At 38.4% G+C, this 18,054-nt stretch overlaps 1 protein-coding gene across 1 annotated transcript in view; it reads left to right on the top strand.

Annotated features, from left to right (window-relative positions):
• Window positions 1-8,447: 8,447 nt before the first annotated feature.
• Window positions 8,448-18,054, top strand: part of LOC131931142 (protein dissatisfaction) — a 41,566-nt gene continuing 31,959 nt past the window's right edge. Inside the window, exon 1 of the mRNA XM_059287847.1 lies at window positions 8,448-8,533. Coding sequence (XP_059143830.1) covers window positions 8,503-8,533 — 31 coding nt within the window. The 5' untranslated portion in view covers window positions 8,448-8,502. The remainder of the gene's footprint in view (window positions 8,534-18,054) is intronic.

Genomic DNA, 18,054 nt, shown 5'->3' with positions numbered 1-18,054 from the left:
GTGCCGGCGGACGCGCCTGGTTATGTTTAGTACTTCTCGGGAGTATTCTCATCAACTCCTCAAAGCTTCATGGCACTCGGATAAACGGTGTTGAACCGTATCCGACTTTTATTTTTTATATACCGTATATAGAGAAAAATCGCACCCTCCCTGTGTGCCACCCTTGCGAAAATAAAAATAAGTTAATTAAAAAAGTCTAGTGACATTTATGCGCAATTTCCTTAAGTTATCTAAAAATAGCTCTGACGTATAATGCTGGGGTGCGTTCAAGCTAGAAGAACGATCGGTTTGTAGGTGTCTATGTAATTTTAAAATTTGTGACCGAACGAGAGGATATTTTTGAAAACTTTCTTCGGCAATATTGTTCTAAATTATGGCAGGAATCGATTGGTACATGTTTCAAGTCGCTAAGTGGTCTGGTTGCCGAGATATGGGCCATAAACTGAATTTTTTCGAAGTTTTTTGGCTTTTCCTGGAAATCCATGAAAGAAACCCGGAATTTTTATGGCCTATGTTCATTCTCGTAACTTGCTTAACATAATTGCTTTTGGAACTAGTCATCGATATTGCTTCGTTGAGGAGGAGATACGACTTAAAGCCCGGACACACATTCATACATCCATACATTCATTCATTCATCCATCCATTCCCAGAAATGACGAGTTAATAAACGCAATTCTCCAGAATGGAAATTGCGCTAAAAAATTGTAGAAAAGTCCCCTTTATGTGTTCTAATCAACTCCCCAAAGTTTCATGACGATCAGATGAAATCTGTCAAACCGCAATCGACTTTTATTTTTTATATACCTTACTTAGAGAAGAATCGAATCGCGCCCTGCTGGGGCGCCACCCCTTCTGAATTTCATTTTTTTTTTCCGCAGATACCTCCCTATGAGTATTCTCAAAAACTTCCCAAAGTTTCATGGCGATCGGATTAAAGGTGTAGTAAGGCATAAAAGACAAACAAACACACACACATACAGAGAGAGAGAGAGAGAGAGAGAGAGGGAGAGAGAGAGAGAGAGAGAGAGAGAGAGAGAGAGAGAGTTGCTTTATATATAGATAGATAATACAGTAAGATCGTGGAATATAAATTCCTAATTTATTATTATTTTTTTAATTAAAAAAACAACAACTACCAAACAAAACTTTTGTCAAACTTGGTATCCAACTAGAATTGGAAAATATGAGTTGTTTATATAACCACAACCTGAGACTATCTTTAACCTTAAACTAGTCCTTGTCCTAGTCCATCTTTGACGAGTCGATTACTCCTAGACACGCTAAAGACAAGCGATTACGCTACTTGTTTCAAGTAGTATTGTTGTCGTTCGCTAAGACGATCAGGAGGAATCGATACCATATTCCATTAAGGCCACCGCACGACTACAGGAATAGATCAATGCTCATTTAGTCAGGCATGCCTTGTTGTCGCACCCCCCCCCCTCCCGCGTGTCACCCCATCGGAAAAATTCCCAGCGTCCCACCTGGTGTTTTCTCATCTATACAGACGGCTGTCATTTTTCCAGAACCAGTAAATTGTTGTGAGACAGACAGTCATGGTGTCACCTGGTCTATGACAGTGAGGCTGTCATCTGGTCTATGACAGTCATGGTGTCATCTGGTCTATGACAGTGAGGCTGTCATCTGGTCTATGACAGTGAGGCTGTCATCTGGTCTATGACAGTGAGGCTGTCATCTGGTCTATGACAGTCATGGTGTCATCTGGTCTATGACAGTGAGGCTGTCATCTGGTCTATGACAGTGAGGCTGTCATCTGGTCTATGACAGTGAGGCTGTCATCTGGTCTATGACAGTCATGGTGTCACCTGGTCTATGACAGTGAGGCTGTTATCTGGTCTATGACAGTCATGGTGTCATCTGGTCTATGACAGTGAGGCTGTCATCTGGTCTATGACAACCATGCTGTCAACTTGTCAAAAACAGTCGCGCTGTCATGTTGCCTGAGACAGTCATGATGTCATCTTGTCTATGACAGGCAGTAAAGCTGTCATGGTGTCCCTAGTGAAAGTTGTGTTTTTTTTTTTTAAATTAATGTAAGTGGTCTGAACCATCGGCACAGCTCAGGACACCTTTTCATCGATTAAGTCTTGCTTGCTTCGTTCCCTCGGCAGATAGAGTGGCGTCAAGGTTCTTAAATGCGTCAACTTCACCCATTGTTTCGCAATTTACCCATATATCAGCCGCTATACCATTTGAGTTGTTGGTCATGATAATTGTCTGGTCGGCGTTAACTTCCAAGCCATAGCATATGTTGTTGATGTCCAATATGTCTAATTATTATTATGGCCTGCTATTGTATCTACGTCATCAGCAAAGTTTAAGTTGATCTGACTGAGCCGACATGGGTCTTCCAAGGCTTCAGCCAAAATCCTTCTTATGTAGATATTGAAAAGGATGGTCGAAAGCCATAAGACTTGCCTGGTGACTATCGTTGTTCTAAACCATTACTGCGCTGGTTGCTCTCTCGTATACATCCGTGATCATGTCTCTGAGGTTAGTACTGGTGCTGTATTTGTGCATGATAGCCCGCACTGTATCATGCTGGACTATGTCGAATGTTAGAAAATGTGGTAAAGATGTTGCTGATATTCTAGATTTTTTTCACAAGGTAACCTAAGATCAAAGATTGCTCAGTTTTGGCTAAAGCCTGCCTGTGCTTTAGCTATGATCTTTTCAGCTTGTGGCTTTAGTCTGTTGAGAATTATCTTTAGCAGTATCTTGCTTGGGTGACTTGTTAGTTTTGCTAGAGTAGTAAGTTGCCTTTTTGGGGATGGTGATGATAAACGTTTGGTCAACAGTTTGGGCCATTCTCCTGTCTGCCAGATGTTGCAGATATTTAGCAGCGCACATTTCATGTTTATCTTTCTGTTATTACGTATTCATCTGGTACGTTATCCATTCCGTCATAGTTCCCCATCTTTAGAGTTTGTACGGTACCTCTGTACGGGGAATTGGGTCTTTGTAAGGAAAAGATTTGTGGAACTAGGAACATTTTTCCTGAGGATTTATTGTTTTACATCACAGAACAATACTAAGTCCACCGTGTTATAATTTCTCGCTCTTCAGTTAGACATTTTCCATTTTGGTCCTGTATATTGGTGGTTCCTGCCATCGGTGTTAGAGCCTTGTCGTGGCTTGGCAGCTTGTGTATCCTGACCACCCCCAGAGCTATACCAGCGGGAGTGTAAACTCCTAGTAGGTTCAGACCAAAGCTAACACCCTGGTCCTCCAGGTTGGGGGTTGAAACATAAGGCTAGCAACCTTATCTCGTAAAAAAAATATACCGCTACAGAAACTGCAAGTACACAAATCCAACACCAACTTGGTCGAGGAGGTTCCTCTCTAGAAGAGCCCATGGTGACTACTAGTGAAAGCCTAACGGAAGCTAGTTTGCTGACAAATCTCCTAACGCCCAAGACTTAAACCAGATTAGGGACCTGGAACATCAGAACCCTAAATGAAAGCAGCAGATCAGCCCAGGTCGCCAAAGAAATGAGGAGGTATAAATTAAAAGTCCTAGGATTAAGTGAGACATGATGGAACGGCAGTGGCCAAACTAGGTTGGTCTCGGGAGAGACTGTCATCTACTCAGGCAACGAGGACGAAGATCATGAACACACGCAAGGTGTAGCCATAATGATGTCTCCAGAAGCAACAAATGCTTTGATTGCATGGGAACCAGTCTCGCCACGACTCATAGCAGCTCGTTTCAATGCCAAGGGAAGGAAAACAACTTTAATCCAGTGCTATGCACCCACAAATGCTGCAACAGATGAAGAGAAAGAGGACTTCTACAGCGCCCTGCAAGCTCAAATTGACAAATCACCAAAAAGAGATATAAAGATAGTGATTGGAGACATGAATGCCAAAGTTGGAACAGAAAATAAAGAACGGGAGCTCACAATGGCGAAAAATGGAAAAGGCATAATAAACGAAAACGGGGAACTCTTTGCTGATTTCTGCGCATTTAATGATCTAATTATAGGGGGGACAATTTTCTCTCATAAAGATATACATAAGACCACCTGGACGTCACCGGATGGTAAAACAAAGAGAAGCAAATTGATCACATCACAGTTTCCAGAAAGTGGAGAAGAAGTTGAATGGATGTTAGGGAGAAACGAGGTGAAGATGCAGCCTCAGACCACCAACTCGTGATTGCAACACTAAAATCAAAACTAAAATCCTACAGGGATGAAGCTGATTAACCGCACTTTAAATTCAATACAACATATCTTAGGAGTCCAAAAATAAAGGAAGACTAACTGCGCAGTAAAAAAATAAGTATGAAGCACTCTCCAGCCTGGCAGAGGATACAGTAGAGCAAAAATGGCTAGGAATACAGGGATTATGAAAGTCAACATGCACTGACATATTGAGAAGAAGAAAAAATGAACAAAAAGAATGGATCACAACAGAGACATGGGCGAAAATTGAAGATAGAAAAGAGATAAAGCAAAAGATGAACAAATGTAAGGACGAAAAAGAGAAAATAAACCTCAGAACACATTATTGTGAAGTAAATAGCATGGTCAGGAAAAGTGTAAAAGAAGACAAACGACTGTTCATACAAGAGATGATAGCGGAGGCAGAAAGTGCAGCACGACAAGGAAAAATGAAGAGGCTCTATGAAGTAACCAGGACCCTATCAGGCAAACGTATTAATTCCAACAAACCAGTAACGGATAAAGTAGGAAATATCTTAACAAGTAACACAGAACAGAGAGACAGATGGGTACAGCACTTTGATGAGATTTTAAACCATCCTCTCTCATCAAACACCCCTAATATACTACCTGCAAACCACCTACTAAATGTGTGTACAGATCCACCCACAAAGTTAGAATCAATAAGAGCAAAAAAGAACATGAAAAATGGCAAAGCAGCTGGCCCGGACGGCATCCCACCCAGAGGCACTAAAAGCAGACCCAGCCATATCAGCAGACATACTACATCCTCTACTTAAGCAGATATGGGAAGAAGAGATGATTCCATCTGACTGGAAACTGGGATACCTGATAAAACTGCCAAAGAAGGGAGACCTGACACAATGCAACAACTAGAGAGGGATAATGCTTCTTTCAGTCCCAAGTAAGGTGCTGACAAGAATCATCCTAGAGAGACTTAGAGATGCCTTGGACAAAAAGCTGAGACAAGAACAAGCTGGTTTTCGTCAAGACAGGCCATGTACTGACCACATTGCCACGCTGCGCATCTTTATTGAACAGTCCCTTGAGTGGCAATCCCCCTTATACATGACTTTTGTCGACTTCGAAAAGGCGTTTGACAGTGTGAATAGAGATGCTATCTCGAGGTTAATGAGCCACTATGGAATAACCAAAAAAATTATATCTATCACACAGAAACTATATGAAGACTCCATCAGTCAGGTAATACACAAGGGAAAACTAACAAAACCATTCACGGTGAGTAAGATAGGGATTTATGCTATCGCCAATGATATTCTTGATGGTAATCGACTGGATCATGCTGAAAACCACAAAAAAACAACAACACAGGAATCCAGTGGAGTTTCACCAAAAGGCTGGAGGATCTTGATTTTGCCGATGACATCTGCCAACTATCTCACAAGCATCAACATGCACAAGCCAAACTAAATCGGCTATGTGAAGAAGCCATCAAAGTTGGACTAAAAATAAATAAAAATAAAACAGAGGTCATCAGAATCAATAACAGCCAGGACCTGCCCATACAGCTAAATGGAGAAGATTTACATGAAACAAACACATTCACATATCTGGGAAGCGTGATCAACAAGGACAGGGTAGCAGACGAGGACATAAAATGCCGTATCAACAAGGCTAGATGTGCCTTCAACTCACTGCGCCCGATGTGGAGGTCCACGGCCCTGTCACTCCGGAGCAAAATTGGGATTTTCAACACAAATGTCCAGGCAGTGCTTCTCTATGGCTCGGAGACCTGGAGGGTTACGAAGACAAATACTGATAAGCTACAGGCATTCGTAAACAAATGCTTACGACATATACTTAAAATAAGATGGCCAGACAAAATATCAAACAAATACCTGTGGCGAACTTTAAAGCAACAGCCAATAGAGACATATATCAAGGCCCGTAAATGGGGATGGATCGGACACACATTAAGAAAAGAAAAAGAAAACATCGCAAAACATGCTTTGGAATGGAATCCCCCGGGAAAAAGGAGGGTGGGCCGGCAAAGGAAGACATGGAGAAGAAAGTTTGAAGAAGAGGCGAAAACAGCTGGGCTCACATGGGCACAAATAAAGGGGGCAGCCCAAAACCGAGTCCGCTGGAGATGTGTGGTTGCAGCCCTTTGCTCCCCATGGGCTACAAAGGAATGATGATGATGATAATATTGGCGGTTGTCATTTCCTGTATAAATGATGGTGGTCTTAAATTTATCAATGAATTTCTCGATGTTGTAGTGGTTGCTGTGAATTTGTTCTCTACTGTTGTTCTGAAGATTTCTGTCATTTTGGGGTCCTTCCGTTTTTCAAGTTTGAATCCCAGTCTTACTGCTCGACGATATTCTAATGTAAACGTTAGCTCATCGTGACAAGGTCGTGATCGCTTTCCACGTCAACACCTGGAAAGTTCCTGTCTTGGTAATCTGTACACCAGACCTGTCTTGGTAATCTGTACACCAGACCTGTCTTGGCTGTTCTTCTTCCGTCAAGTCCCGCATGGTAGTTGCTGGTAGAACTTGATAGTCTTTTTATGTCCCGTATCTAGGACTAGGCATCACACGGCGGCGCCTATCCCACCCCGTTCCACCCCATCCCACCCAATGCCTGAACACATCTGATATCATACTTATCAGTTGTCGAATTTCGTCAACCTAACTGAAACGGTACTCTAGTGATCGTATCTGCACACGCACACGCAGGCACGCACACACATACACTTATACATACATAGAAATACAAACAATATTGAAAAAAAAATTTAATCTTTTTATTTGTCTAAATCTCATTTGAATTTTTTACCAGTCACTGTCAATTACATTTTTACTTTCACGTTTTACATCCCCTGAGTCGGAAAAACATAGTTTTGCAATCTTGTCCGTATGTCTGTGTGAGTGTATGCGTGTGTGTGTGTGTGTGTGTATGTGTGTGTGTCTGTAAACACGATAACTTGAGTACCGATACAGCTAGGTTGATGAAATTTCTCATATAAGTATTTTATCAAATTTGTAGTTCTGTATCAACTTTTCAGCGATTTCCGGTAACCGGAAGTGGAACTTTTTCTACTTTCAATTTTTCAAAAGCCTATAACTTGAGTACTGTTTCAGATAGATGAACGAAATTTCACATAAAAGTAAAAGATCTACTTTTCTTGCTTCTTTCAGATTTTGAGTTATTTCCGTTGAACGGAAGTAGTAATTTACTTTATTTCCCATTTCTCAAAAAAACGCATGGGAATTTATAAAGTACTAATTATATGCCGCACTTTTATACACAGATTGTTTGGCGTTCACTTGGTGCGCAGTTCTTTTTTTTTTACGAGATTCTATTCCATTTTAAAAAGTTTAAGTAAATAAAAATGGATTAAAAATATTGTCTATATCCCGAGTTGCCATCCCCCGTAGTGTTATACAAGAATATTCGAGAAAGTTTAGAGTTCACTCCCAGTTCATTTTTTTATATTTTGGTGAGGAATAAAAACTGTTAAATCAGTTCGTAAAGTTAATTTTCTTAACTGTGTAGATTGTTCAGTAATATTGGTCGGAACCGTTTTTTTTTTTAAACATTTTTTTCTACCCCATTCGACACATCCTTAGGTTCTCAGCGGTTGATGAATAACATTTCTGAAAAGTTGCGTTCGTTACCGGAAGTCATTTTTTCTGTAGCATGACCAGCATGGTCAAAGGTTATGACAGAAAGAAATTAGCGTTAGAACTTTATACCAAGTTGTGGTACATTAAGTTTGATGTCTGCATGCAGCCACTCAAACACACACCTAGACACACACATAGACACACACACACAGACACAAACACACACACACAGCTGACGAAAACAGGCGCACACGAGTCACAAGTAGCAGTCAGGAAAAATTGATTCCAATGTCTATACAAGAAGCGACATCAACTGACGGCAGCAGTGCTAGCCGATTGTTAACCAATCAATAGGACTGACAGAATTGCCGAGACAGGCACCAAGCTAAAGGACGCCCCGCCCACAGACTTAACACTGTCTGTCTAGACACGTTTCCCCTCCTCCATGTCAGGAACCTTAACTCCAAGACTTTGAGATCGATGAATGGGCGGGCCAAGCGCAAGTCTTTAAGTTGCTTCTGCCAAAGGAGAATTAAAAGTCGAGGCTTCTTAGCTAATATAGAGACGTTCAAAACTTTGAAATCATCAACATATTTCAGCTTACATCGAAGCGAAACGTCGAACGGAAACCACAAAGAACACTTACCTAAATAAGATAAAAATCAAGCAAAAAACTCAGACGGTATCTTCACAGTCACAATGGCAGCCACGCAAAGAATACCTGCCAAAAGTAAGTTTCGTTTTTTAAGTGTTTTAATTGTATTTTAATAGATTATTAATATGGCATTTTGATTTCGTGGTGGTGTAGATTTTTTAAATGTTAATTTAATTTTTATCTTATCAAATTCCAGCGTTATTTAATTATGTTGTACGTAATGTGTTAGTTTTGTTGTATTACATAATTCATTCAATACAATTTTGTGTAATCATCCCTGTATTTGCAAAATGAGCAGAAACAAGTTTGAGTTGGTTTAGAGTGAGTTGAGAGAAACACGTCATGTATTTAACCTGCTACCCCTGCGCTGTATCAAACACCGACTATAGAGAATAATCATAGCTGTTGTGCACAGTCTATCTCTATCAAACTTGGGAGGGGGGGGGTGACACCAAGTGAAAATTTAGCATTGTTTACAGATTTAAAAATTGAGTATTTTTGTCGTCCAACGACAAAAAAGGAGAGTCAACTTCTAATAATTTACTAGGAAAACCTTTTTTTTTTCACTTGATTTAACAACTGCTTCAGCTGAAAGCCCCTTCACTTAAATTAATAAACACAATTTTATTAATCAACGCCATTCGATATAAAAAGAGGGGGAAGGGAAGTGACATTAATTGCAACTTTTACAGAACTAACAATGCATTTTCAAACTGATCAGGGAAGTGACATTAATTGCAACTTTTACACAACTAACAATGCATTTTCAAACTGATCAGGGAAGTGACATTAATTGCAACTTTTACACAACTAACAATGCATTTTCAAACTGATCAGGGAAGTGACATTAATTGCAACTTTTACAGAACTAACAATGCATTTTCAAACTGATCAGGGAAGTGACAATAATTGCAACTTTTACACAACTAACAATGCATTTTCAAACTGATCAGGGAAGTGACATTAATTGCAACTTTTACAGAACTAACAATGCATTTTCAAACTGATCAGGGAAGTGACAATAATTGCAACTTTTACACAACTAACAATGCATTTTCAAACTGATCAGGGAAGTGACAATAATTGCAACTTTTACAGAACTAACAATACATTTTCAAACTGATCAGGGAAGTGACAATAATTGCAGCTTTTACAGAACTAACAATGCATTTTCAAACTGATCACAACGACGGGATTGGGTGACACGTTATTGCATCATTGCAAATCCGCTAAGATCTAATTACTAACTTATCTACGCTAAGCTCTGTATCAAGCAAATTATTATTTAAATACCCCCGAGTGTGGCGGAGTTTTATGAGCGCATCTGTGTGTGTGTATGTGTGTGTGTATGTGTGGAGGATGCTGACACTAGTAAAACAATAATTATAAATTTTACTTTTTGTCTTCAGTAAATTCGCCTTTTATCGATAGAGTAGATTTTGTATTTTTTTGTTATGCATCATTTATAATATGATTAAAGAGCTTTTTTCAATCGACATTAAACGTTTGGTCTGACAGAATGTATGTTGACACAGTATCAATTGTTTGATGTCTTTTTACTTTCTCGTATATACGTAGTATAGAGAAAGTATTGTAATCGTGCAAAAAAAAAAAATCGAGATTTTTACAAATCTCGACGTTTTACACCTCACTGATACGGAAAAACATAATTTTGCAATCTTGTCCGTATGTCTGTGTGTGTGTCTGTGTGTCTGTGTGTCTGTGTGTCCGTGTGTAAACACGATAACTTGAGTACCGTTACAGCTAGGTTGATGAAATTTCATATATAAGTATTATATCAAAATCGTAGATCAGTATCAACTTTTGAGCGATTTCCGACAACCGGAAGTGGTACTTTTTCTACTTTGAATTTTTCAAAAGCCTATAACTTGAGTACTATTTCAGATAGATACATGAAATTTCACATGTAAGTAAAAGATCTAATTCTCTACCTTCTGTTAAATTTTGAGTAATTTCCGTTGACCGGAAGTAGTAATTTACGCTACTTCCGATTTCTCAAAAAACTAATGTAAATTTTAAAAGTACTAATAATATTGCGCACTATTATGCGCTTTTTTATTTCGCGTTCACTTGGTGTGCAATTAATTTGTCTACGAGATTTTATTCTATTTTTAAAAATTTTAAGTATTTAAAATGGATTAAAAATCATGTCTATAGCCCGAGTTCCCATCCCCTGTTATTTTATATAAAAATATTCGAGAAAGTTTAGGGGAGATCACTCCCGGTTTATTTAACATTGAAATTAAAAGCAAAATCTCTATTTTAGAATCTGCTCTAATTATCTCTCAATGTAATCAATAAAACTTAATAACTTCTTAAGCCGTTTTTTTTAAATGAAGGAGGATTTCTAAAAGTTATACATTCACTGTTTATTTCTTAATATCGCAAGGATTCCAGATTGTAATTACTGTAGTGACATGTTGTAAGCTCGTATCATTTAAGACTTGGGATAGATTTTTTGTACATTAATGAACATTTGTTATCAGGAAAAATATGGTGTCAATTTTTACTCTCTCGTATACAGTGTAAGGGCCTATAGAGGAATTATTGTTCTCGTGCACAAAAATTAAATGGAAATTTGACAGTTTTCACCGTTTTATTTCTCAGTACTTCATCATACTAAGAGTATAGGGGACTTATTTTAATCGAGCAAAAATTCTAAATCCAGATTTATCAACACTTCGCCGTTTTTAGTAGCATACTTAATTGAATATAATTTATAATTATAATCAGAGTAAGAATCATTCCAATACAAAATAATGTGTTCGTATTTCTAAGTGCCTGTCAAAATAGAGCTGACACATTGACAGTTTGACTTTTTGCGTCATTCATCGTGTACTCAATTCTAAATGTACTTTAATTCATGCCCTATATCAGTGTTAATGAGCTAAACTGGTTATAGTCTGATTAAAATTTTGTATACCCAGAAAGGTAAAGAGCTTTTAGGGATGTCAACGTAAGATCAAACTCTTTGGTCGCTATAAAATTCATTTTCCTACTGTTAGAAATTTTTTTAAATTTAGCCCAAAAGTGCACACAATATATCATTATACGCATACATACACGTTTATGGCATATATTTAAATATATTTACGTTTATATATCAGTATATATATATATATATATATATATATATATATATATATATATATATATATATATATCCTTTTTCCATCCTTCCGTCATCGGTATAGTCATTTGGTTAATTGTCAAACTGCGGTCGTGCTTGGAGGAGTCTCTCTCTCTCTCTCTCTCTCTCTCTCTCTCTCTCTCTGCTTTATTGAGCATTGAGCATACCGTAATTGGCTACTCCGATACACAAGTGTCCCAGGCGTTCAACTGTGTCTTTACTAAATGGAAAAACAAAAAAATTGTAAATGGTTTTATCCGGCTTGAGAAACGCAATCCAACCAGATCAACAACGTACTGCACCTAAAAAGTTGATCAACAACGTACTGCACCTAAAAAGTTGATCAACAACGTAATGCACCTAAAAAGTTGATCAACAACGTACTGCACCTAAAAAGTTGATCAACAACGTACTGCACCTAAAAGGTTGATCAGCAACGTACTGCACCTAAAAAGTTGATCAACAACGTACTGCACCTAAAAAGTTGATCAACAACGTACTGCACCTAAAAAGTTGATCAACAACGTACTGCACCTAAAAAGTTGATCAACAACGTACTGCACCTAAGAAGTTAATCAACAACGTACTGCACCTAAAAAGTTGATCAAAAACGTACTGCACCTAAAAAGTTGATCAGCAACGTACTGCACCTAAAAAGTTGATCAAAAACGTACTGCACCTAAAAAGTTGATCAACAACGTACTGCACCTAAAAAGTTGATCAACAACGTACTGCACCTAAAAAGTTGATCAACAACGTACTGCACCTAAAAAGTTGATCAACAACGTACTGCACCTAAAAAGTTGATCAACAACGTACTGCACCTAAAAAGTTGATCAACAACGTACTGCACCTAAAAAGTTGATCAACAACGTACTGCACCTAAAAAGTTGATCAACAAGTACTGCACCTAAAAAGTTGATCAACAACGTACTGCACCTAAAAAGCTGATCAACAACGTACTGCACCTAAAAAGTTGATCAACAACGTACTGCACCTAAAAAGCTGCAGTTGTCACATTTTTGCTTGCACCAAGTTCTTCTTACAAGTTTTTTTTATATGATTTTCTCCTTTTTGGTACATTATAACATAAAAGCTTGTTATTGAAACTGTTTTTGTTTGTTTCCTTTTTACTAGCTTTTTATTTAACTTGTTTCCTCGTACTGTCTGTCTGTCTTTCTGTCTAGATTGAAACGAGTGATCAAAATTTCGAGTAACTCCAACTGACCAATACGTTTCAAAGTTGGCAAGTGGATCAACACTTGAAGACGAAGCTATCGGACATCAAATTTTACTCAGTTGGAAGCCTGATTAATTTTTCATGAATTAATTAAAATTTTCAGAAAATAGTAAGGTGTCCCGCTACTACTATGCCGTACTATTATTCGCGCATTATCATGTTCATTTAGTTTTTAGTCATGAAACTCTATTGTATTAAAAAATTTATTTTTATAAAAACGAAACTACACATTTTTAGTTGAAACAGTAATGAAAGTATCAAGCAAAATTATGTAAAATACAACTTCCGTCTACATGAAATCGCTCCTAATATGAAAGAAATGTGTGCGCATATGATGGCTTTTATGGTGACCAGAAAGATGCGTAACAGAAAAAAAGCGCAACGGAAAAAGTGCAAACAGAAATTTGCGCACACAGAAAAATGCACAATGAGAAAAATGCACAAACAGAAAAATGAGCAAACAGAACAATGCAAACACAGAAAAATGCGCACGCAGAAAAAAAAGCGCATACAGAAAACAATTGTGAGCGTGACAATGTTTGTATATATATATATATGTGTGTGTGTGTGTGTGTGTGTGTGTGTGTGTGTGTGTGTGTGTGTGTGTGTGTGTGTGTGTGTGTGTGTGTGTGTGTGTGTGTGTGTGTGTGTGTGTGTGTGTGTGTGTGTGTGTGTGTGTGTGTGTGTGTGTGTGTGTGTGTGTGTGTGTGTGTGTGTGTGTGTGTGTGTGTGTGTGTGTGTGTGTGTGTGTGTGTGTGTGTGTGTGTGTGTGTGTGTGTGTGTGTGTGTGTGTGTGTGTGTGTGTGTGTGTGTGTGTGTGTGTGTGTGTGTGTGTGTGTGTGTGTGTGTGTGTGTGTGTGTGTGTGTGTGTGTGTGTGTGTGTGTGTGTGTGTGTGTGTGTGTGTGTGTGTGTGTGTGTGTGTGTGTGTGTGTGTGTGTGTGTGTGTGTGTGTGTGTGTGTGTGTGTGTGTGTGTGTGTGTGTGTGTGTGTGTGTGTGTGTGTGTGTGTGTGTGTGTGTGTGTGTGTGTGTGTGTGTGTGTGTGTGTGTGTGTGTGTGTGTGTGTGTGTGTGTGTGTGTGTGTGTGTGTGTGTGTGTGTGTAGCAGAACGAACAATATTTTTTCGCCCCAAGAATTGCATCACAGACTGCGGTCTCTAGAACACTGAAGTCACCCATTAGTAACGGTCCCTGCTAGTTATTACATGAGCTAACCATCCGCCCAACCAGCCTATTTTTCGACGTATTCAAATGGAGGTACTGATATTTTTGCGTGCAATAGCACATCTCTCCTTTAGTTTACCGAAAACTGTTATTTCAATGACAATAGAATTTACATGATATTTAGATGTATGGACGGACAGATAGGTAGCCAAGGTGAATGGATGAGAATTCTGTCCGTTGGCAGGCGGTAGATGTTGGTGTAGTTGTAGTTGTAAATGTAGGTATATATGTAAGTGTAGGTACAGGTGTAGGCTTAGATATGCAAATCACCAATAGTCAAATAACCTGTGATCAACACCCGCGGTGAACAAACTGCCTGTGGTCAACCCTTGGCTGTGGTCAAACAACATGTGGGCTTAGCACCTTTGATTAAAAATCATCTATAATTGGAAAATCTATTTAAATATACAGACTTTGAAATAAAATATTTCTGTCTATGTATGCACATAGGCACGTGCAAACTCAAACATGCACGCACACACATGTCCATAATCTTCATTGTTCGGCGATCTGCACGTAGTTTTCTGTGTGCGCAAATTTTTATTCGGATGTTTTCTGTGTGCGCAAATTTTTATTTGGATGTTTTCTGTGTGAACACTTTTATCTTTGCACATTTTTCTGAGTCGGTACTTTTCTCTTTGCGCATTTTTCTGTGTGCGCATTTCTGTTTATGCTTTTTTTCTGTATGCGCATTTTTCTCTTTGCTTATTTTTCTGTGTGCGCTAATTTCTGTTTGCGCTTTTTTTCTGTTTGCGCCTTTTTTTTCCGTTGCGCATATTTTTTTACGTTTTTTCCCGTTGCGCATCTTTCTGGGAACCGGCATTTCTATGTGAAATTTCGTCCAACTACTTTGAACGGTACTCAAGTTATTGGCTTTTCAGAAACCAGAATTAGAGTAAGTACAACTTACGGTTAATAGAAATTTTTCAAAAGCTAACATACTAACTATATACGAAATTTTGCCACTAAAACGGTACTTAAATTATCGTGTAGAAAAAATTCGCAAAATTAAGTTTTCCTACTCGAGAAGTATAAAGCGATTTTGATTTTCTGCACAATTACAATACTTCCTCCATAGACTTACTTAGAATACGAGAAAGTAAAAAAAAAACGTTTTAATAAAAAGCTTTATGTAATAATGCAATAAAAAGGAGAAAATAAATGTTCTTTAAATATACAATAATACAAATAAGCGCACTTTTCTTGTTAGGTCTTTATTAAGTAGTTCATTATCATACATTTAAAGAAAATAATTTTTTTTCTCCTCTTTATTACAAGCTTTTATTTTAACTCACTTCCTCTGTCGTCCGTGAGTCTAGATTGAAACGCCCGAGCGAAATTACTGGCACTTCTAATCGACAAATACGGTTCGTAGTTGGAACGTGGGTCAAGACATGAAGACAATGCAACATGACATGAAATTTGACTTAATTGGATGCCTAATTAATTTTTTATGAATTAATTAAAATTCTGACCAAATTAGTAGGCAGTTCTATCCAACTACTCCACACGCGTCATCACGTTCAATACCGCATTTTCACGTTCAATAGGCGCGCAATAGTTTTTAGTCATGTAACTATATTGTAAATAAAAACATGTAAAGTACTATAAAGAAAAGCGTTGGTCTCTTCCTAAACATTAGTAAAGGTATCCAATAGATACTAAAGTGGCCCACGCTTTTCTTTATAGTAATTTAAATAGTAGTGTATAATTTATTAGTTAATTTTTTAATAAAACTTTGTTATTAAAACATTTTTTATGAATGTTTTTATAGAATAGTGGGCAAATTACTGCATCTTGCCTGGTGCAAACTTGTTTGTTTGTAAGCAGCGGCGTAGCTACTGCATTGCATAGTGTAGACACTTGGCTTGCTCTGGTCTGGTCCGGTCTTGTAGTGTCAAACTGTAACTTGAACTTGGAGTCTTTTGTGTGATGTGGGATAATATTTAGTACAAGTGCATTTAAATGCGCGCCTTTAAACCTCACCTGAACGGGAAATTCCCTCACCCACCCTACCAGACACACACGCGTTGACACGGTCTCAAAAGAAAGCAAGACGAAATAAATTTAGAGAACTTCATCAATATATTATCAATCCTTTTTAACTTTCTCGTGTATACGAAGTATAGAGAAAGTATAGTAATCGTACAAAAAAAATCGAGATCTCGACGTTTTACACCTCCCTGAGTCGGAAAACATAGTTTTGCAATCTTGTCCGTATGTCTGTCTGTGTGTGTATATGTGTGTGTGTCTGTGTGTGTGTCTCTAAACACGATAACTTGAGCACCGTTATAGCTAGGTTGATGAAATTTCATATATAAGTATTATATCAAAATCGTAGATCATTATCAACTTATGAGCGATTTGCGATAACCGGAAGTGAAACTTTTTCTACTTTCAAATTTTCAAAAGCCTATAACTTGAGTAGACCTACTATTTCGGATAGATAAATGACATTTCACATGTAAGTAAAAGATCTAACTCTGCTTTCTATTAAATATTGAGTAATTTCCGTTGACAGGAAGTAGTAATTTTCGCCATTTCATATTTCTCAAAAAACGCATGTGAATTTATAACGTACTAATAATATTCCGCACTATTATGCACATTTTATTTGGCGTTCACTTGGTGTGCAATTCTTTTTTCTACGAGATTCTATTCTATTTTAAAAAGTTTAAGTAATTAAAAATGGATTAAAAGTCATGTATATTTCCCGAGTTGCCATCCCATTTTGTTATATATAAGAATATTCGAGAGAGTTTAGAGGAGATCACTCCCGTTTTATTCTTAAACGTGTGACCTTTTTTTTTTCTAGAACTGAGTTATTTTTAATGTAAACCAGGCCTGCGCTATATTTTATGGATCATATTTGTCGGGGCACGGGTTTGCCCACACAACCGCCCAGCACACCCCAAGCCGTTAATCACTCTCTGTAATAGTGAGGTAGAATACATTTCAGGAGACCCGAATTACACTGCTGCAAGGGCGCCACGTACGGCTCCTGGCTCAGTTTAATTATCGAATGTCGTGTGCCACCGTGTCAATAATGTAGGATACTCTTTAAAACGAACTTGGCGCCCTAGTGCTCACAGAAATCCCGAGGCGTCAATTAGCGCCATGCGGGATGCACCTGATTCTATATAGTTAACGATTATTGTTGCCCATTTTTTTTTTTTGCGTATAGCCTTTTAAAAAAAAAAAAAAACGAACGTAGACACCATAGCGCTCAGGGGAGAGCCGAGAGCACTTCGGTTATGCAATCGCCTGTGCGCCGGCGGCTCAGAGGCGTAGCGACCGATTCCGGCGCCCGGGGCGGAATGTAAATTTTTGAGCCCCTTCCTCACATTCTATTTATAGTTATTCCTGTCTTTGAAAAAGCGTCCCACCCCTTTTGAAAAATCGTCCCACCCCCACCCCCCCCCCCCCCCACCTCCAAAGTAAATAAATAAATAAATTGGAAAGGTTTGTGAAGCTTCTTACCAGTTAGATTTTCTATTTCGGTGCCACAAAATTGATATAGAAAACAGTTAAGTCCATGTGAAACGCCTTGAAGTCGTTTATTTTCGTAATTTTGTCTATATATATTTTAATACTTCAGCTTAAATGAGCCTAAAATAAGCTTTTAAATTAAATTTTCTACCACTCTTAGCGCCCCCTTAGGGTTGGCGCCCGGGGCGGCCGCTCCACCCGACCTCCCCTAGCTACGCCACTGCGGCGGCTGCGCCTGTTTTACCGCTGAATATAATAGTACCCATTACCCACTACGCAAGACGCAGTAGCGTACGCAGGGGGGAGCAGGGGGAGCGGCCCCTCCCCCTCTGGCATTTGGCGCCTTTTTTGGAAACTTTTTAAACTCAAAGTTTTAAACAATGATGTTTGTAAAAAAAATATTTTTGGTCGGAACATCTATGTAAATCACAAGATTTCTTTTCATGGAGCAATTAAGCTTTATTGTACTAGTCTAGTAGTGTCTACGTTTACAA

Source organism: Physella acuta, unplaced genomic scaffold (genome assembly GCF_028476545.2).
Source record: "Physella acuta isolate Inbredline_101_S28 unplaced genomic scaffold, ASM2847654v3 ptg000103l, whole genome shotgun sequence".
In the NCBI taxonomy this organism is placed as follows: domain Eukaryota; kingdom Metazoa; phylum Mollusca; class Gastropoda; family Physidae; genus Physella; species Physella acuta.
The sequence above is the reverse complement of the archived record's forward strand: the minus strand, read 5'-3'. Positions and strand labels throughout refer to the sequence as shown.